This window comes from Hemicordylus capensis, chromosome 3 (genome assembly GCF_027244095.1).
Source record: "Hemicordylus capensis ecotype Gifberg chromosome 3, rHemCap1.1.pri, whole genome shotgun sequence".
NCBI classification, from domain to species: Eukaryota; Metazoa; Chordata; class Lepidosauria; order Squamata; family Cordylidae; genus Hemicordylus; species Hemicordylus capensis.
The window spans coordinates 295,393,558-295,415,588 of NC_069659.1; the positions used below are offsets into that span (position 1 = coordinate 295,393,558).

Below are 22,031 nucleotides of genomic sequence, written 5' to 3' on the forward strand. Positions count from 1 at the left end.
TCAGGGGCATCTCTAGGAAATGACTGAGGAAAATGCACCTGTTAAAAATGTATGCCTGGATGCATCCATCCCCAGCCCAATGTTTGACTGAAAGACCAAGGCAAAGTGTGGGTGCATTTCTAAAGCCATCATCATATACCAAACTGTACAAAGTCTTACAGCTTATATGGTGCAGAAGTTAAGATGGGCACTAATTAACTTGGTTAAAATTATGAAGTGCAGTAGTAAAGTTGACAAAGGCTGTGTAAAACTATTGAAAGAACAGATCCATCAGAAATGGATGCTCTGTTACCTTTGTACCTTACTTCATGTTTCCTAACGCCCTGAGGTCTACTACTGCGATTTTGAGATTCTTCTTTGCCCGACACTCAAGAAGACACGAGACACAAGGTTTTGGTGTAAAATTGGGCCACAATTTATTTAACTTTAACAAGAACTTGAAGAGCAGGGATGGCTTCCTTCTTGGCAGTGCGTAACTATAGGCATGTGCCCCCAGGGCATGCCTAACCTATGGCATAGGGCTATACACCTTGGCTCCAGGCAACCCCAAATGTTCCCAAATCCGGGGCTGCCTATCCTAGCCGGCCTAGTGCCGGGCCCCTGGCTAGCACCACCCCAAGGTAGCCGTTCAGCGATTCCTAAGGGCTTAGCCTGCCAGGGTAGGTCAACAAGGGCAGATCTCTCTGAGCCGTGCAGTCTCTAGGGAGATGCCTTTCTCAACCCATAGCCAAACGCTTACCCGAAGGTGTTCACCAGCCTAAAATTATTTTCTCCAACCGCACTGCACCTGCCAAATTGTGACCAAGAGTAAACTGACTAGCTAAGGGGTAGTACAGTCAGGAGCAGGCGAAAAAAGGTGCACACTTCCAGCCAATCAAGCGGACACCCAAAAAATTCCTGCTCGGCCGCAAATGGCGACCAGCAAAGACCCAGACTGTACCTAGGGAAGGGAGGGTGGGTGCCTGTCGAGAGCGAACTGAGCTCTCCCAGGCCCGGAGCAGGATGCGGAGCTGAAGCCCCGCCCCCTGCACGGGCCCCCTGACCAATCAGGTCAAGAGAAGCCTCATGCTTCTCAAAGGGGGCCAGGCAAGAGCGCTGCGCTGCTCATCCGAGCGGCGCGCAGCGTAATTTTGGCAGGGGGCAGATATGTTCCAGCTACCATTAAGGTTTTCAAACTAAGGTAATCTCGCAGCTTCTTTATGGCTCCCAGATTTGCATATATTGTGACTTTTGTCCACTTGAAAGTGTCCAGTCCAAATTTCTCAGGGCTATTTTTTCAACCCCCTGTTGTGTATCAAATGTCAAGCTGCAATTGGAAGCTGGTTTGTTAAACTTGGAGTCCTCTGCCTGGATTTATATTTTCCAACTTCTGGCTGAAATTGATTCCCCCTCGCTTCTGGTTTAGCTCCTTAATCTTTAAGGATAATCACCCCTCTGACTGAACACTCTTAATCATTGAAAAATTACAAGTATATGGACTGTCAATAGAATTTCTTCTCCCCCTGGGCTATGATAATGCCAGAGTGATCCTTAAGCAGCGTATTATCGATATGGGATACCAGATAGATTTAGGTCGGGCATCAAGCTACAGGTGGTTTGGAGTAGTTAAGCCCTTGCAAAAACCGGCCAACTACCTGTATAATCTGACATATCCAACTCACAGAAGAGCTTGACGCTAGCCCAGATGGATGTGTTGCCCTCTGAGCTTGACGCTAGCTCAGATGGATGTGTTGCCTTCTGTGGTATTAGAGGGTAGATTTAGGAGGGTTCCTTTTTTGGAGAGATTGTGTCCTTGTGGGAATGGTGATGTTGAAATGGTAGGTCATGTTTTTATTTTGTTTTTATTTTGTATTGCTCATTCTATTATGATCTGTGTCTTAGACTTATTGCCCCTCTAGTTTTTAGATATCCAAATAATTCTGATGAGTTTTATATAAACTAATTTTTTTCTGATACATATACCGATGTCTCGCATCTAGTGGCCAAATTCTGTACAGCTGCAATTAAGACCTGCCCATGGTGTGTCGGAGATGGTTAAAACAGGCTCTTAATTCATTTTATTTTTATTTTGTTATCTAATTCCATTTTATATTTTATGTAATAGTTCTTAATTGTATATTTTATGTGTATGTTTATATGCATGCACTGTTATTGATGTTCACTTTTTGGGACTCTTATATCTGGATTTGATCTATGTGCTGATTGTTGATCGTAATAAACTGAATTGAAATTGAAAATGACTTCAGGTTTCCTCTAATAAATTATTGTTACATCTTTTGTGGCTTGGCAGCATCTGCTGTAACACGGAAAGGCATCTGACACCAGACTCTTATACTCTGCTCTTTATGGTCTCAATCACACTGTTTAGAACAGTTTGCTTTTTAATAACACCATTTTATACACCTGCTTGGAACAACTACAGCCACTGACACAGCTGGATCCCCCCCATTACATTCCTAAATGTTAGCATCTAACATGCAAGAGCCAATATGAGGCTCTAAGATGCTAAACTCTATAGAGGTTGATAGGTGCTGCCATCAGGTTTTGGTGCTCAGGATTTTCACTACAATGGACAGGATACCTCTCAGTACCACGCTGTCCACGATGGAATGGGTTTCCCGGGCTGAAGTATTGGAACAGGGCCTGGGAGGCTGGACCTCTGATTTCTAATAGCCTTTACTTCATTTGGGTAAGTCAATGAGGTCATTCACACAACTGGGCATATGCAGGGGGTGGGGGGGCAGGTGGGGGGAAGGCTTGGCTTTACTCACCTTCCCCCCAGACAATTGGCAAAATGTTGGTAGGAGCTCTGTCAGTGCAACAGATGCAAGTACCCCCTATAAATAACAAAAATGGACTGTCAAAATAGTTCATAAAACAAAACCTACAGAAAACAAGATAAGCCCAGGTGGGTATTTAAACCTCCACTTTCCATTGATCTGAACCTATATATGAGCCCCTGGTGGCACAGTGGTAAAACTGCCGCCCTGTAACCAGAAGGTTACAAGTTCGATCCTGACCAGGGGCTCAAGGTTGACTCAGCCTTCCATCCTTCTGAGGTAGGTAAAATGAGTACCCAGAATGTTGGGGGCAATATGCTAAAATCATTGTAAACCGCTTAGAGAGCTCCGGCTATAGAGCGGTATATAAATGTAAGTGCTATTCCTATTGCTATATATTCTGCTTCTTTTTGCAAGAGAATTTTCCGTACATCCTCTCTCTTAAATGGTCTTGATCTGTATTTAAATAAGATGCAGACTTTAAAGTCTTCAGGGGAATGTCCCTTATTTACAAAATGTGCTGTCATAGGAGCCTCCAAATTACGATTTTTTAATCTTTTTAAATTCAATTTTTAAAATTCAGTTCCAGCATTCTGGGGGCCAAGCGGCCCCTGATCCCCACCACTCCTACCGGCTCTGTGATGGAGCCAGTAATTGTGTGGGCGGCCAGTCTGGCCACCCAGGGACAGCTCCCTGCTCATGTGCAGGGAGAATGGGCTAAGCCCGCTCTCGCCCCCAAGGCTGGTTAGGCTCCACATGTTGATCGTGTGTAGTGCCTCATTAGCTTGTTGGCAACTCTGGCTGTTTCCAGGGAATTCAGGTGCCAAAACCTGGCTAAATTTCCAGAGATCTATTTCTTCCGGAAAAACAAGTATTGCAGAATGCGCCTGTGTTTGCTTTCAACTCATGGCATATCCTGTTTTGAAAGGATGTAGGACTTCTTAATGCTGCCATAGCAGAGCAAAGCAAACATATACTGTGATATGATATCTAGAAATTTCACTCTTGATCAGTAATAATGGCACAGGGATAAAAACAAAGATTGCTTAAGTTAATATCATGTTTTGATATAAACTGCTTCAACAAGTGCAACATTGTTATATGTTATGCCATTATTTCTGTAGGAAACTTTATAGGATACTCTGATGCCTTGACACAGCAAGTAGGGTTGGCTTATCCATTAGGCAGAAGTAGGTAGTTGCCTAAGGTACCAATTACTGGGGTGGTGGTGCATAAGCAACAGAATATAGCACTGCCAATTAGTATCTCTCTCCCTTTTGTGTCGTACCCCTGAAGTATTTCACAGTGGTGTTAGAATGTAATATGTAATACCACATCCTGATCTGAATTTCGAACTGAAATTCAGTCCGGACTCCTCTAAAGTCTGGACTGGCTTCAGTGCGGCCCTCACAGGATTCTTCTTTACAAGCATATCTCTTGAACCACAGAACTAGTTCTGAACTTGTTCCATTAGAACCGGGGGTTCATTTAATTTCACTTCAGTTCAAAGGGGAACACAGACCAGCACCCCTTTTTGGAGGGCCGGTTCAGTTTGAGTTTGAACTGGTTGAACCAGCCCAGTTCTATTCAAAACATGTTTAAATAGAACCGTTCTGCACTTCCTGAATGTGCACCAAAACACACAGTCTTGGGGGCTATTCTCACAACCACTGGAAAGCGGGCTAAGGGAGCTGAGCCCACGTTCCAGTGGTCGTATGCACATGGCTTCTGGCAGCAAACTGCAGAAATACCCTCACTTAAACAAAGTTAGCGGAGCGAGCTTTCTGCTAACCCTGTTTACCTGATTGTGAGTTGCCATGGTGCGGCTCCACACCATGGTGACTCACAAGGAGATCCCTGACTGGGAGGCTCCTACAAGCCTCCTGGCCTCGGGGGTCTCTCCAGAATGCCCCGCGCTTGTACGCAGGGAATCTTGAGACTTCCGGGGGCCAGGGGGCCCTGATCCCCACCACCCCTGCCAGCGCCGTGATGGAGCCCGTAATCATGTGGGTGGCTGCTCTGACCGATCCGACCACCCAGGGCAGGCTAGCCACTTGTGTGAAAGGAGAGCGGGCTTGACCCGCTCTCCCTGCCTAACCCCACCCGGCTCTTCACACTGCTCATGTGGAGAGCCTCTTCTTTGCTCAGTGCACTTCAGCCCCCAATAAACAGCTAGTCTCATAAGCGACACTCCCTCTCTTGAATATAAATGGTGTTCATTTCAAAAAATAAATGGTCTCAGACTGGATTTCCAAATTAACAGCGGTGTATTGTCATCTTGGAAGTGTTAGAATTTTGCCCACATAATAAACTGTATCCTTAAACCAGTCATTCTCTGGTCATTCTAGAGAACGACCGGGCCAGTCATTTGGCTATGCAAACAAGCAGCCCATGTGGCTTAAGATAAAGCTGAATCTCTGCACTTCTCGATGGGGGGTGGGGGGGTGGGTTCAAAATCAATCTTCACCTAGGGAGCCAAAAACACTAGTGCTGGCCCTGCTCTAAGTCAAGGAAAGAAGTGGGCTGGCTCTCCCCAAGTGTGATTAAGACAAAACTTTGGAGGCCCTGCTCTATGTCTTTCCACTGCTAGAAATGTAGTGAGTGAACATGAGGAGCAGGGATTCCTCTGCTATAGGACCAAGGCTATGGAACACCCTCCCTTCCCTCTGAAGAGAAGCCTGCCTCTGCTCACTGGCTAGCAGGCACAAAAGCAATTTATTTATTCTTTCTTTTGGGGTGCTTTGTTTTAAAAAGGAGATCCTGCAAAAGTGCACCTTCATTATCTCCTGGTACTATTAGTATTCACCCCTACTAATTGGGCAAAGGGGCACCTTTTACAATGGTAGCTCTCTTATATTTAGCAGGGGGAAACAACTGTCCCTGTTCAGCCCAGAATAGTGTATTTTCCAAAGTCTGAGTTTAGACTGTGAGCCCCTTTAGAACAGGGAACGATCTTCTTGTTCCTTTTGCTATGTAAACTGCTTTGAGAACTTGGTTGTTATTGTTTGTTTGTTGAAAAGCAGTATATAATTTTTCTAAAAATATTTTACTCAGCACAGATGGGAAGACACATGGCCCTCTCTGTGACACACTGTGATCAAAATATGGATGGGTGATCAAGAAGGAGCTTGCTTCTCCTTTGGCAACAGTTGATGTCCTCCTGGGCTGGCCCATCTTACATTGAAAGGATTGTGGTTCTGTATGCACCTTGTAAATGAAGTCACAATTACAAGTAGAACATTTTAGGCACAAAAGAACATAGGAAGCTGCCTTATACCAAGCCTAAGTATAAGGTCTCTCTAGCTCAGAGCTCTCTAGAGCTCTCTAGAGTTCCCTCTAGCTCAGCATTACCTACACTGACTGGCAGAAGCTCTCCAGGGTTCAGGTTGGCATGTTTCCCAGCCCTACATGAAGATGCTGGGGATTGAACCTGGGACCTTCTGCATGCATAGTAAATGTTCTACGTAAGCTACGGCCAGATATCCCAAAGCAAATTAAATCTAAGATAAGGCACAGGCTCCTTGGTAAACCAGGGACCTCCACAGAGAAAAAGCAGGATGCTATTCGGCACAATTAATCTTTTTTGACTGTTGTGTGGCTAAAGCTGAGAATCTAAGACAGCCATTAAACATTATCAGTTATTGAACTGGATTAGAATAGCCACATTCAGCTACAATAAATACTAGATGCGGAGGAAAAATATCCTCTGCATCATGTCCTGCTTGTTTGTTTTCAGCAGCATCTTGCAGGACACTGTTGAAAGCAGAATGCTGAACTAGACAGATCTCTAAGATCTGATTCAGTATGGCAGTTCTTATGTTCCTATCTGGTCCATTGTTAATCCAATCAGTAAACACAGTGCAGCTGCACTGAAAGGAATAGCCAGCAAAGCTGCAGGCTGTATCTCTTACCTTGTATTGTCTGGCAGGTTTATTGGTTTCATTTGTTTAATAATAGGGAAATATGTAAGAAGAGATATTATTGGTGAAAGTTCACATCCCTTTTATCTAACAATATGCTGATCAATATGAAAGCATCTGATTGCCCCATCAATATGTGTTTAGCTGCCCCTCTGCCCTCACTCTCTGATTTCCTTATATAATTCATGGAGGCAGATCTGCATAACTTGTGTCCCACCCAGGACAAACAAAGCCTACCAGGGTCTCAGGACGAAGGGTGGTATAAAAATGTAAATTAATGAAATATAAAGAATTACCAGCCCTGTATTGTGGCATGTCAGGTTTTTAAGGACTCCCTTTCTGAAGTCCAGGCATGTAGCAATATGGTGTTAATAGAGCCATTACCATATGTGGCTGCAATGCTGCATTCACCCAGGTGGATCACAAGTTCTGTTGGCCAGCACTAATGGGGAAGTGGTAATTGTGAGGTTGCAACCCAAAGCACTAGACACTGGAAAATCTTGATAGGATATCAGCTTTATCCACACTCAGATACTGTACATAATAATGATAGGATCTCTCCAGGCACTGCTCCTTCAGACCCTAAGATCACTTTGGTAAGATGCCAGGACTGTAGAGCTGCATGTATGGTTGGAAATAATAGTCCAAGAACTGCCACCTGGGCCGCTGATATGCTTCAGTCACTGTGTGATTCGAAAGACAGATGCCGAGAATGAAGAGGGTGACGAGCAGCACAGTCAGGAGAATCACCAGAAGGATGCCAGCAAAGTGCCACAAAACCATTAAGATCCAGGCTACTTTCACCCTGTGAGATCAGAAAGACAAGGCTGACCTTTTATAAAGATAAGGCAGCTTCAAATAATCCACTCACAGGCTTGATTGACAACTTGATGACAGAGAAAAATGAGTCCATAAGTGACTTGGAAAAAGACACTATTCCATCCTGTGAATATTTACTGTGTGCACTTAGAAACGGTGAGTAGACCTCAGAGGTGTTCAGTACATGACACAAAAAGCATCTTGGAGAGCCATTTGAGCACAGGTACAATGGCTGTTTTTATTTTGATGATCCACCGTTGTTAATGCATTAAAGTCCAAGAGATTTGTTTTGATTGAAAAAGAGTCCAGGCCAATGAATATAGGCATTGTATTCCTATTACAGATAAGGGCAGGAAAAGTAACCAAACCAGATTAAGTGCCAGGTGTCAAAATGACCTAATATGCAGAAGGCAGTGGACCATTTGGCACCTTCCTATCCCTTATGGTGCAGAGGCTAGAGTGAATATGGATGAAGAAACATGTTCAAATCCCCACTTGGCTATGAACCTCATTAATGGCTTTGGACAAGTCAATGAGGTCATTCACACAACCAAAAACTGTGTTCTACCCAGGTCTGGGAGTTGTGTGCGCGCCCAATATTTGATTGTGTGGAAGCAAGGTAAGAGGAAAACCTGGGTAGAAGTGATTGTGTGGAAGCAAGGTAGGAGGAAAGGCTACCCAGGATTTCCTCCTACCTTGTTTCCACACAATCATTTCTACCCAGGTTTTCCTCTGAATGGAAATGATCAATAATAATGTTTTTCTCTGCTCCATCCATCATTACATCCTCTATGTTCAGTCACATGATATCTCCATGCACATATCCCCCAAGAGATCCCCCATGGTCGTGCACATGACCATGAGAGTGATGGGGAAGGATGAACCTACCTCCCACGCAGATGATAAAACAGCTCCTCTTTGCACATCGTCGTGCACCCACACGATCTGTGCTGCTCCCAGCAGCATGGATCACTGGAGGCCAGGAAACTGAGTCCCAGAATCCAGGAATCCCAAAACGCACCACACAAGCTCTAGGCACCTGACTCAGTGTATTCTTGGGCTGCATGCAGCCTGAGCATGCAGGCTGCACACACAATATGGCTCATGCCTTCTAACTCAGGGTTAAAACCCCTGGCTTCTGAGGGAGGCAGTGTTAGGATCAGCCTCGATCCTGGCACTGCATATGAGCCGCTCATGAGCAGGGAGCCTTCCCTGGGCAGCCGGATCGGCCACCCACACGATTACCAGATCCATCATGGAGCCAGTAGCAGTAGTGGGGATCGGGGGCCACCTGGCCCCTGGCAGTCCCAGGATGCCCTGCGCAAGTGTTCCAGGCATCCTGGGGAGACCCCTGAGGCCAGGAGGCTTGTTAGAGCCTCCCAGTTGGGCGTCTCCCCAAGTTGCCCTGAGGTATCTCACAATCAGAAAAATTGGGTTAGCAGAGCGCTCTGTCCGCTAACCTCGTTTAAGGGGAGGGGTATTTTTGAAGGTTTGCTTCCAGGAGCCACGTGGCTCCCGTTGCAGCACACAACCACGCAGAACCAGGCGGGCCTCCTTTACCCCGGTTGCACGTGGTCATGAGAACAGCCTTATGGTTTACTATAGAAGTGAATTCCCTTTTAGGGGTTATTTTGTTTCCTTAAATTATTTCCTCGTCTAAATAAAATACCAAAGTCTGTGTTTTAGACTGTTACATGAAAAAATGCCACAGCTACTGGGTTGTGCTCAAGAAACAGTTCAGTAGTATGGGACTATTTCTTCTGGATTCTACTGGACTCCTGGAATTTGATATATACTGGAAACTGGATTCTCCCACCTAACTTACGAAATCTTCATTAATGTTGTAGGCTACATTGTGCAAGTAAAGAGGCCTCCCTGGGTTAATGCAGCTTTATATCATTATGCTACATCTGTGCTATATGTTTCAAATGGCACATCATGTCATGTTGATGATGTGCCCAGACCTATCATATAATCTCATTGGATTCAGTAAACCCAGTGTTGTTTGGAGGAATCCCACTGACATGGTGAAATGGCAAATCCTGGGTTCTGGTTATTTATGAAATTTGGTGTCATAATGTCAGAGATGTGAATATCAGGTAGTATAAAAATATTATAGATAGATAAATAGATAGATAGACAGATAGACAGGTAGACAGATAGACAGATAGATGGAGAGGAGTTCTGAAAACCTAAGGAAAAATCTTAGCTGATCTTCTGACCTGCAGACAATAATTTGATCACGTGAAAGAAAGCCCTTCGCATATATTTGCCAGGTTTTTCTTGTTGGGAATATCTGTACTGTTATCTGTTTGTAGGAGTGAGAATGATTAAGGAAAGAAAAACCAAATAGTAAACATGTTCTGCACTAACCTACCACCACAAAGCTGCTTGTTCATAGGTTTTTCTTCTCTTTGTATTTTTTCTTCCTGTAATGAAAATAAAGTTAAAAGATGTTTAGTACTTGCAATTATAAATAGACAAAATGGCCACAAGTATTATAATACTGATGGCTTTTTAAAAGTTCTTATTTGTGGCAATCTCTGATGTGACTGTACTGGTTACAAATTTATTTGCCACTGTAAAGATGAAATATCCATGCTAAATTATTCCATGATCTTATATTATTACTGTAGTTGTGGTGCATGCACAGTTCTGTACTGTAAAAGCAAGAGCACAGCAGCATCCACAACTCATTAAAAATACTTGTAAAAGAAAACATCCATCTAATAGGGATGTGCAAATCAATTCAAATCAATTTGAGTCAAATCTGGGTGATTCAAGTGATTTGAATTCAATTGCATCACCCCTTAAATGGGCAATTCAGTTCGTATTCAAACTGAATATTTGAAATTCAATTCAAATTCGATTAGAAAGCCATTTGGCACCTTAAAAAAATTATTCAGGCCCCCTGATTGGTTAAAAAGGCACCCAAACAGGGTCAAATTGATTCAAATTTGATTCAAAATTGAATCTAATTTTTGGACCAGATTAATATTTGATTTCATTTTGAAATGAATTTTTGGAAATTGATTTGAATTTGAAACAAGTTGAAACATTCATTTCTTGCACATCTCTGTCACCTAAAATATATCTTGGGTGTTACATTTGGGAAAAGGGTCTTTCTTGAAATGCCAGCAGAAGTGAAGATGTTGAGATTGGGTCACTGCACAAAAGCAAAGGGACAAGATGTTTCCTTGTGCTAGTGCTGGAGCCTTTATTACCAGGTCCTGTGTTCTGCTGCCCCTGCATTGAATTTGGTTCATAAACCAAACTCTCTGGTGTGACTGCACATGCCTCTTGGCACTCCCTTCAGAAACTAGCCCTATTCGGGCACTATGTTGTACATGTGTACAGGTTTCCGTACACATGTACTTGTTTTTGTGTGAATAACTGTACAATGAGTGTCATTCCGGGGAGGCATTAGGCTCTATCTTTGACCTACACATGGGCCCTATTCAGAGATTATATTGCACATAGCTGTTTGTAGACATGTACCTGTTTTTGTGTGAATGAATGTACTTGCATTCCTTTAAAAAGTGAACCTGACTACAGGCCAGTGGAATAGTGAGGTCAGAAGGGGCCTGTGTCCAATAAATGAACTTCCCCGTCCCCCATTTTTTTAACTTTTTATTTTTGGCCAGTGCCACAAAGCACACACACACACACACACACACAGTGCAGTGCCTTGCCGCGGCTCCTCCTCCTCCTCCTCCTCTTCCCACTGCCCCGATGATCATGCTGCTGCCCCATGCTAACCAACCCTCCTACCTTCACTTACCACCCTGCTGCTCCACACTTGCTGCCACCACTGCTTAGAAGCTGGTTCCCTCGGCAGTAAGGAGCCAAATAGCTGCTTTTCTTCACTCGAGTGAGGAAAAGTAACATTCCAACTTCTTACCAGTGAGGGAGCTGGAGAAATTGAGGTGCCTAACCACAGAGCACATGGACGTCCTTCACTTCTCAGCTGGCTCACACAGCAGCAAGGGATTTTATGGCGTCTCTCCTTTGCTTGAGCAAGGAGAGAAGCCACAGACTCCTTTATTCTTGGCAAGGAGCAACAGGAAGAGGGCAAGTGGCGGGAGTGGGCGGTGGGAGAGTGTCAGATGGGGGGCCCATGGCAGCCCCCCTTCTTCAGGGTGACAGAGGGGGTCATGTGTTCTAAGAACACATCCACCCAATTATAGTTATGGTCCTGGTACATACCCCCCAAAATGCAAGGTACAGACTACTGTATGTGTGTTGAACATAATGGGTGAATAACTGTATGCATGTACAGATTTGTATGTGTGTTCACTGTGCACACATTGTACATATGTTGAATATAATGTGTGACTAAGGCATGCCATCCTCTACAGCCAAACACAAGGTGCAACCAAGCAGCAGCCATCTTCTGGCATTTCTGGACTCAGCAAGCATTGTGTCAACTTTATGTAACATATAAACTCAATACTGATGAACTAAAATCCGTGTTCATAAGACAGATAGCTTTCTCTTTACAGGGTAAAACAAGTTTACTGACCAGTTCAGCCCTGGCTAATTCATACATCAAGCTCTTTGGGTTGATGTTCAAAAACTTGCCTGGGAACTTGATCCGACGTCTGAAAGAATAAGGAGAGGGCTGGATTATTAGCAAATTTTGTAGTAGTTCTGTCTCTATATTTGATAGGAAGAGATGCCCTTAACCCTAAGCAATGTTGACATTTATCTGGTTCTTGCATGCTGCAGAGAACCAAATGTAGCAGTATGCATGAATGAACCTGATTCTGGATCCTTCTGGATGACTGTAAAGTCTCCAAGTCAATATTACATGATCAGGTTGTGCATTATATATGAGATGAAGTTATTCTATATGGCACCTCACTTGACAGATGTTGGGGCTATTCTCACGATCAACAAAAATCGGTCTAGGAGAGCGTAGCCCAATTTTTGTTGATCGTGTAAACCACCGGGCTTGCAGGCAAGCCCAATGGCTTACAAGCGGGTAACCTGCTCAAGTAGCCCTCCCTAAAGCCCGGGTTTGCGGAACGAGCGCTCCGCAAACCTGGGCTTTCTGATTGTGAGTAGCCGCAGTGCAGCTGCACACCGTGGCTACTCATGAAGAGACCTCTGGAAGGGAGGCGAAAAGCCACCTCCCGACTCCAGAGGTCTCACCAGCATGCCCTGCGCGCTCGTGCAGGGCATGCTGGAGCTTGCGGGGGCTGATCGGCCACCGCTCCCCCCAGCCCCTGCCAGCTCCATCATGGAGCCGGCAATCATGTGGGTGGCTGATCCGGCCGCCCAGAGCTCCTGCCGCGATCGTCTTCAGGGAGAGTGGGCTTAGCCTGCTTCCCCCGCAGTATCGGCAAAAGCGGGTCTCACTGATCGTGAGACCTGCCTCATTGAGTGAGGGCTGTCATATTGGTCCAAAATTGAGGAATTACTGGAGATCCATTACCACAGTGTTGTTAAAGAAATAACTAAGCCAATAAGGCTCTCCGCGAGCAGTGCGAAAAGCCTACAGGGGGTTTGCGGGGAGAGCAGGCTTGACCCGCTCTCCCCACAAATGAGTCCGCCCTGGGCAGACAGATCAGCTGCTCACATGATTACTGGCTCTGTCACAGAGCTGGTTGGGGCAGCAAGGTTTGGAGTCATCCTGGCCCTCAGAAGTCCCAGCATGTCCTGGACAAGTGTGCAGGGCATTCTGTGGAGCAACCCCAATGCTGGGAGGCTTGTTGTAGCCTCCCGGTCGAAGGGCTACTCGTGAGTCTCTGTGGTGCAGAGCCGCACTGCAGCGGCACATGGTCAGAGAAATTGGGTTAATGCAGTGTGCGCTCCACTAACTTCATTGGGGGGGGGTGCGTTTATGCGGGCTTGCCATCAAGAGCCATGTGTCTTCCATGGCAGCACACGACCAGCTGAAACCAAGCTGGGCTCACTTAGCCCAGTTTTGGCTGATCGTGAGAATAGCCTCATTAACTCTTTAACCTAACCATACTGGTGAGTGTTAAAGTAACACATTTCCCCAACCTTTGAAATGCATAATTATGAGCAGTGGGGATTCAGATCTGGTTTAGCAGTTGTGAATCTGGTACCAAAGGAGAGTTTCTGATGAATTAATATGAAAAGAATGTGTGTGGTACTGGATTCAAAGCACATTACTTGACCCAAAGAGTTGGCTGAAAAGGGAAAAATTAGAAAGGCTTTTTCTTGAGATGCTAGTGAGCAATTGTATAAGGCTATTCTCATGATTGAGGGAGAGGGCAGGAAGTGGGGGGAGGCAGGGCTGACCCTACTTTCTCCCAAGATGAGTGATGATTGCCTCTTTGGCACACCACCGCACACTAGGAGTGTGCACAGTTCGGTCCAGCACAATAGAACAGACCGGTCCGGCATCCGCTAGCGCTCGTCTCTGTTAAAGCCTTAACTAACAACGACGGGGGCAGGGGCGGCAGAGAGGACCTCTGCCGCCCCAAGAAGATTTTTCAACTGACCAGCGCCGGAGGGGGTAGAGCGGCGGGGGGGGGGGTTTAAGTACTACCACCCCCCGCTTAAAGTCACAGTCCCCCCCTGCTGGACCGGCGGGGGGGGGGACTCAGAACCATGCACACCCCTACCGCACACCCACACAATCAGCATTGTTCCATGCAGCATGGATCTCTGGAGGCTGGGATGCGTTTTCCTGGCTTCCAAGAATACCACAATGCATTGGGGGATTCCCTGGGATTTGGGTACTCTAGGTGCCTGACTCTGTGTATGCTCAGGCTGCATGCAGCCTGAGCATACACACAAATCCATACCTGGGGTAAAGTCAGGCGTGGAGCCTGCCTGCTGGCAGCCCGTGTGCGGCTGCTACCGCAGCCCCGCTGACCCCACCCCCTGCGTCTGATGTCAGACGTGGGGGGGTCGTGGTCTGGCTCCCGAATGGAGCCTTGAGGCTCCGTTCGAGAGTTGGAGTTCAACTCCCAAAGGGGTTGTGCGGCCCCCTCGGGAGCTAAACTAAGGCTGCGCTGCGTTCGCAGTGCAGCCAGGAGTGGCTCTTCCCTGCCTTAGCAGGGAAGAGCTGCTCCTGGCTACACTGCGAACGCAGTGCCAGTTTAGCTCCTGAAGGGGCCGCGCGACCCCCGCTTGGGAGCTGAACCAGCATCCCTACGTCTGATGTCAGATGCGGGGGTGTGTGTCGAGGCCGCGAGGCACGGCCCGGGTTCCTTGAACCCGTTGGGCCAATGGTTGCTCTGCCCTGGGTAAAGGGCAACCTCGTGCCCTTTAACGCAGGTATAAGCCCAGGTAAACAACCTGCGCTTGTGGGCGAGGCAGCATCGAGATTGAGATTGATCCTGGCACTGCACATGAACAGCCCTACCCAGGTTGAGCTTCCCTAACCTTGGTAGGGCTGCTCATGTGCACAGCCTCTATATATAAGGGTTTAACCCCTGCTCACTTGGCAAAGAGGCACCTTTTTATGTGGTGATTCTCTTTATTTAGCAAGGGGAGAGTAACTGGCCCTGTCCACCCCCGGCACAGTACTTCCAGTGACTGTTGCTGGTGTTTCTTTTTCTTTTTAGATTGTGAGCCCTTTGGTGACAGGGATCCATCTTATTTATTTATTATTTCTCTGTGTAAACTGCCCTGAGCCATTTTTGGAAGGGCGGTATAGAAATAAAATAAAATAAATAAAATAAATAACAGAGTGATGGAATTCAGTACTCAGACTATAGCCACCCTTACCATTTTTGATGGCCTCCCTAGGAATTCTGTTTAGGTTACAAGAAGTCCATGATTTGGTGGAAGATGGGGGGAGTAAGACTGAGGCTGTGGATTTCATTAGGGGGTTCCCTACCTTTTCTCTTACAGTTTGTGTACTGGAGGAATGATTTACATATTAACCAGCAATTGTCCCACTGTTAGCAATGTTGTATAAAAGGAAAATAAGCTTTCAAACTGCACATTTAAGCCATGACTGGCATCCTGACTAAGGCAGCACACCAGGATGACATGCTTGTGCTATAGAGAGCTTTCTTATTTCTACAGCTAAGAGAAGTTGTGGAAATTCTTCTGTTCCCCCCAGAAATGCCATGTGCCCTCCAAAAATATGGGAGACACATTTTGAGGGTGCAGGGCATTTCTGGGGGAAGCAGAGATTGGCAAAATTGCTCTTCTATTCTACAGGCTACATACTGCAGAGCAAAGAAAGCTCTCCTTGGTGTGGCCATGTCTTCCTGGTGCACTGCTGCTAACTTAGGATATCAGCCAATAAAACGAACTGCTGGCTGCTCTAACTGTAACGAATTTTCAAGAGCTAGATTACTAAATATGTCAGGATGGTTGGAGAGTGTGACAAGGGAAATTGGGGACACTTTTGGGAGCACTAATATCACCACAAAGTCCATATGTGGTCTGTAAGAGGAGCCAAATAGTTTACCCCCGCAGAAGGAGGTGGAGTGCTTTCTTCTAGTTACTTCTTACAGATGGGAGAACTCTCCTCAGCTCAATTTACAGGGGAGTCAGTAATTAGGAACATCATTTGAGAACTTTGAAAAAGACTTGTTCTCCCTCACAAGAGTTCTACACTGATTTGTAACATTGGCTGAATCTTATTACATTGCCTTAACATTTTATCTCCCCCCACCAGTTCCAAGCCCTGGCAACTAATTTCAGTCCAGAACTAAGCAAACATTCCCCAAAGATGATGTTTAAAGTGGGCCTGCACAATTATAAGGCTTTGAAGGATCTAAGGCAAATAAATTGCACTCCGCACCTGGCCCTGCCTGGAGGTAGCTGCTCCTGCTAGGGATGTGCAAACAGGTTTGAATTCAAACTGGCCCAGTTTGAAGGTTTGAACTCAAACCAAACAGAGCGTTGAATTGGCAATGCCGGTCAGAGTTCAAACCAAACAGAACCTGGTACTATTCAAACTGGTTAGAACCAGTTTGAAGGTTTGAGCCTCTAAAACTGGGTTGGTATTGTAGGCACCCATGGTTGCCAACTACCACCCAAACCTCAAAGCAATTGGACACTCCTGTGATATTTAATGATTTTTTGGGAAGATTTTTCAATGTTTTTGCATTTTCCCCATAGGGTACAATGGGGATTCGAAATGGCCCATCACTCCCAATGCAGAGTCAGGGTGGATGGTAGGCACCCAGGGGTGCCTACCAACCCTGAACTCCAAAGCAATATTTTAAATATTTTAGCCTGTTTCAATGCAATGAATAGGAATTTCTCTTACCCCCCCCCCCCCCATATGAATTCTGAGATCACAAAGAGTTCATTAGGTCACACACTATTCTATATTTTTGAATGGGGGAGAAATTCCTATTCATTGCATTGAGACAGGCTAAAATCTTTTAAAAATCTTTTAAAAGTTATAAAACAAAAACCATGAGCCCCACCAGCTTGGGGCTACTGGGGGAGTTGTGGCAGAAGGTGCCTTGCCCCTAAGCCCACTTTGGTGCCCAGGAACCCCCAAGGGGGGCAGTTGGGGCATCATTAAATCCCCCTTATTCCCTATGGGGGAAATGCAAAAAATCAAAAAATCTTCAAAAAATCATTAAAAATCACAGGAGTGTCCAATTGCCTTGCATTCGGTGGGTAGTAGACATCCCTGGGTGCCTACCACACAACCCAGTTTTTGTGCCCCAAGGTGCTCTGCATAAGGAATAACGGGCCAGTTCAAGTCCCCATTATACCCTATGTAGAACCTTTTAGAACTGGTTTGAGTTGGGTTCGAATTCAAACTGAACTGGGGGTGGGGGGTTGAGCAAAACCCAGACTGTACCTACCCACCCTGGTTTGAAATGGGTTTGAATTCAAATCAAACAGATCAAGTCAGTTTTGTGCACACCCCTAGCTCCCACTTCTTACCTCTGAGAGAGTGCTTTCTGCACCCTGTCAGGTACAGGAACCACTCTCCATGGAAGTAAGTGGTGGGAGAAGCTGCCTCCAGTTGGGTCCAGGCATGCAGTGCAGTTTATTCAGCTTCGACCCTGCAGAGCCAAATAATAGCATAGGCCTAGTTTAAGGTCCCAGGGACTTGTGGGCAAGGCCATGGATGCTTCCAAACCTTGAGACTAAAAGTATGTTTTTCATTTTGAGCTGCAGAATATGTTTTTAAGAAAATGATGTTTGCTTAGTAATTAGCTTAAGCATTGTGAGACAAATTCATATTCTGAACCAGGGAATGAGGGAGTCTGCACAATCAGTATTACTTCTAATGATTTCTAAGCGGGCATTCTGTTTCATCAATACAAAGCAAACTGCTTTCTTATTGAATAGAATGTGCTCCTGAGACATATAGCAATGCATATGGAAATAGTAGTAGGGCTCTATGATATGGGGATGTGTTAGGGAGTGATCTGATGGAATCATGGTCTTTGAGTAGCGTTACATACAATAAAGATTCAGTCAAGGCCATATCCCACATTGGAAGAATTTCCATTATGTTGATTCATGTGACATGCTTCAAGATCTGACAGTAGCTATAGAAAGGTCCAGCCACACAGAGGTGTCTTACCGAGCCTTGTCTTTCTCAACAGCTGACAACTCATTCTTTAGGGTTTTCTCTCTGTCCTGAAGAACCTGAAAGCAAAATATTCAGCAGGCCCCCTTCAGTCCTTCTTGCTTACTTTCCCCACTAGCCATATCCTATTCTTCACACATTTTAAGGCCTACGGCAATTTTGTGATATGCTGACCATATAATCTCTACAAAAAGAATGTGAGCTGATTCCCAAAGCATGCCACAGCTAGGGATGTGTATTTGATTTGGGATGAACAATGACATGTAATAAGTAGGACCAGTTTTGTTCCATTCAGCATCTGCCTAAGCTTAGCACAGCTAAGAGACATTAAGGCTATTCACATGAGCAGCCCTGCCCAGGCTTGCACAGCCCTACTGTGGACGGGCCGCTCGGGTGAAGGGCCGGGATCAGGGCTGATCTCGGTGCTGCCTCACTGGGTAGCCTGGTTTTTGTCCCTGGGCTTTTACTGAGGTAAGAGGATGCACATATGCCTTCTTACCACAGTCTTCAGTCGTGTGTCTGCTCAGGCTGATGGCAGCCTGAGCAGACACAGAGCCAGGTGCCTAGAGCACCCGGCTCGCAGGGAAATCCGCCAATACACAGTGTTCTTCGCATGGTGCATTGAGGGAGTTCTAGAGGCCAGGCTGCATTTCCTGGCCTTCAGTTGGCCGTGCTGCTCCAAGCAGTGCAGCCCATGTGGGCATATGAGTGTTTCAGTCTAGAAGAGGACAACGATCATGTGGGGGCAAGCTAGCTGTGATCCTGCCTCCCCCACTGCCTTCCCCATTTGGCTGAGGGCGTGTGAACGACCTTTAGGTCCAATTGGGCCACTTTGTTTCCCTAATCTTGGTTTTGATTCCTACCCACACCACAGTCACAGTGGTGGTGGTGGTGGTGGTGGGGAGCAGGGGGGAAATGGACAACATAAGGTCTCTGCCTCAGTTTTGACCAGGAGTGTGTGTGTGTGTGTGTGTGTGTGTGTGTGTGTGTACACGTGTATGGCATGTGTGTCACACACACACACACACACACACACACAACTACAACAACAAATATTTCTATACCACTTTTCAACCAAAGTTCTCAAGCAGTTTACAGGTAGCCCTTGTTATCCACAGGGCTTCTGTTCTTGCTGATAACCATGGATCATGATACCGCAGATAACAAGATCTTGGGTCAACAGGAATTGTGTGTGTGTGGGGTGGGGATGGTTAGGTTCCTGGAGGTTAAAAAAAGGCTAAAAAGTGGGGAGGAGGCAGAAATAAGAGCAATATTGTACTGTACTATGCCTTCCAGGTATCCAGCAAAGCCCCTCCCACCCCAATTCAGCCGATTTCCCACAAAACATAGTAGGAATCTTTTTCTTCTTCTTTTTAAAGAAAAAGCCACAAAATGGCTCCATTCTGCAAAATGGTGTCTGGAAATGAAATTGGAAGTCATTTCCGGCCACCTAGGAACCACGGCTAAGTGAATTTTCACTATTTTTAGAACTATGGATAACGAGGTTGGGTATACATGGCACAACCACGAATGCATTAAACCATGGGTGCCAGGACTGCATATAAGGATAAGACTGTAGACAAGTATAGATAACTATCCACAGAAAAATAAATGCTACATAAATAAGATGTTAATAATAATAATAATAATAATAATAATAATAATAATAATGCCACACAATACACCAGATATAACTGTAGTCGAGAAGAAAGAAAAACAAGTTAAAATAATCGACATAGCAATACCAGGGGATAGCAGAATAGCAGGAAAAAAAATAGAAAAAATCACCAAATACAAAGATCTACAAATTGAAATTGAAAGGCTGTGGCAGAAAAAGACCAAAATCATCCCAGTGGTAATTGGCGCCCTGGGTGCAGTTCCAAAAGACCTTGAAGAGCACCTCAACACCATAGGGGGCACAGAAATCACCATCAGCCAATTCCAAAAAGCAGCTTTACTGGGAACAGCCTATATTCTGCGACGCTATCTATAACAGCAACAACATTGGCAATAAAATTCTGGCATCCCAGGTCCTTGGGAAGGACTCGATGTCTGGATAAAACAAACCAGTCAATAACACCTGTCTGACTGTGTAAATAAATACATAATAATTTATAAGTAATAGTAATAGCTGCATGTCTGTCATGATGCACAGCCTTATGAGGGTGAAGCAAGAGCTCCATCCTCACAAGCTGCCAGGAAAATAACTGTGCATGAGGCTTGCCTTGCAACGCAGCACACAGGGAGGGGGAAAGGAAGAGATTTTTGCTTCTACCCCCTTCCCCTGTACAGTCCTCATGGACATATTCCTGGATGCAAAAAGGGGTTTTGCGGGGAGGGGAGAGAAGTGAAAACTGCCTGCCCAGTGTTTTGAAGCAAGCCTCATTCACCATTAGTTTAGTCGCTCCTTGTGGAGCTCTTGCTCTACCTTCACAAGGCTGTGCAACATGTCAGCCAATGATAGTAAAAGATACCTGTATTTTCACTTGGTATTCTTGCAAGTATTCTTCTAGCTCCCGGATTTGGTGTTTCATCTGCAAAAGAAGCACATGTGATTTTTGCTACATCCTTCTAATGCTCCTTGCTTAGGAGTTTTGTCCAGCAGGGTTACACTTCTTGCCTAATTTAGTCATCGGAATTTCCTAGACTTTGGGAAACATCAATATCGGGCAGCAGCGATATAGGAAGATGCTGAAAGGCATCACCTCCTGCTGCACGGGAGGAGGCAAAGGTAAACCCCTCCTGTATTCTACCATAGAAAACCACATGGCTCTGTGGTCGCCAGGAGTCAACACTGACTTGACGGCATAACTTTACTTTATCCATGATAAGGAGTGTATTTCAGTGGCTACTACCTGAGACAATGGCAGGGGATATAGGCCACTATAAAACAAATAGATACATTTCCTAGGTTTAGAACAGGTGGTAAAATCCTTCTGCTGTAAAAAACCTCATCTTAGAAGTTAACAAATGCTTATTTACGTAGTGTGTAATTTGGTACTGATTGTTGCCATTTGTTGTATTAATTTTTGCCATCTATACTAGTCTAGTAATATTTCCTTTCAAGTAGTATTCATAACATTTTATTTCAGATTAGCAGGAAAAGATAGATGTGTGTGGGTTGTGTGTGTTTGGTTTATTTTGTGGTAAGTCGAAACAGTGTGGATTCTTCTCCCAAAGGGTTGTAATTCAGCTTAAGTACAATATGCAAGCATATTAAAGAAACATGCTCATGACACAGGAGCTCCTTTCACACAACTATCATGTAGTCATTGAATGCATGGACAGCAACCATGCCCACTGTCTCCGATGTCAAACTGCATGCATTCAGCCAAAAGTCTGAGCAGGGTCCATGAACATACAAATTATGGCAGACAGGTTGTGCAGCAGAAAACAGGTGGTTCAGAACCACTTGCACTGCTGTGGGTGTCTAAAACACTGCCTGTGCTGTTGCAGAACAGCTTTCTTCCACTGCTACTTAAAACTGAATGGCATGACATCTATGATTTCTGTTGGTTCTAGCATCATGCAGCTACGATTGTGCAATTTTAAGAAGTAACAGAACAGACCTATTTTGCAACAGCACAGGCCGAGGCTCTCCACACGAGCAGTGTGGAGAGTCGGGGAGGGTTTGGCGGGGTGAACGGGCCTGCTCTCCCCGCACATGAGCACTCTGCCCTCCATGGGCGGCTGAATTGGCTGCCCACATGATTACCGGCTCCATCATGGAGCTGATAAAGGCAGTGGGGATAGGGGGTCGCCTGGCCCCCGGAAGTCCCAGGATGCCCTGTGCAAGTGCATGGGGCATTCTGGGGAGACTCCCAATGCCAGGAGGCTTGTTGCTGCCTCCTGGTTGGGAGTCTCCTCATGAGTTGCCAGGCCGCAGAGCTCTGCCATGGCGACTCATGATCAGGAAAACATGAGTCATTCCGCTAACCTCATTTTAGAGGAGAGGGAATTAAGTGGGCTAGCTACCGGGTTCGCCCGCGGGCCTGGTGGTTCTCATGACCTCTG

The 22,031-nt window shown here is 45.6% G+C and overlaps 1 protein-coding gene across 10 annotated transcripts in view; it reads right to left on the minus strand.

The window, feature by feature from the left end:
* Window positions 1-7,204: 7,204 nt before the first annotated feature.
* Window positions 7,205-22,031, minus strand: part of LOC128351561 (uncharacterized) — a 39,512-nt gene continuing 24,685 nt past the window's right edge. For 6 of the 10 annotated variants that reach the window (XM_053311230.1, XM_053311228.1, XM_053311225.1 and 3 more), the window contains 5 exons: window positions 20,492-20,551; window positions 18,012-18,076; window positions 12,042-12,120; window positions 9,893-9,948; window positions 7,205-7,505 (listed from right to left, as the gene is read on the minus strand). In XM_053311230.1, the coding sequence (XP_053167205.1) occupies window positions 7,289-7,505; window positions 9,893-9,948; window positions 12,042-12,120; window positions 18,012-18,076; window positions 20,492-20,551 (477 nt within the window). In that variant the 3' untranslated portion in view covers window positions 7,205-7,288. The remainder of the gene's footprint in view (window positions 7,506-9,892; window positions 9,949-12,041; window positions 12,121-18,011; window positions 18,077-20,491; window positions 20,552-22,031) is intronic. The other 4 variants (XM_053311227.1, XM_053311233.1, XM_053311231.1 and 1 more) reach the window with 4 other exon arrangements.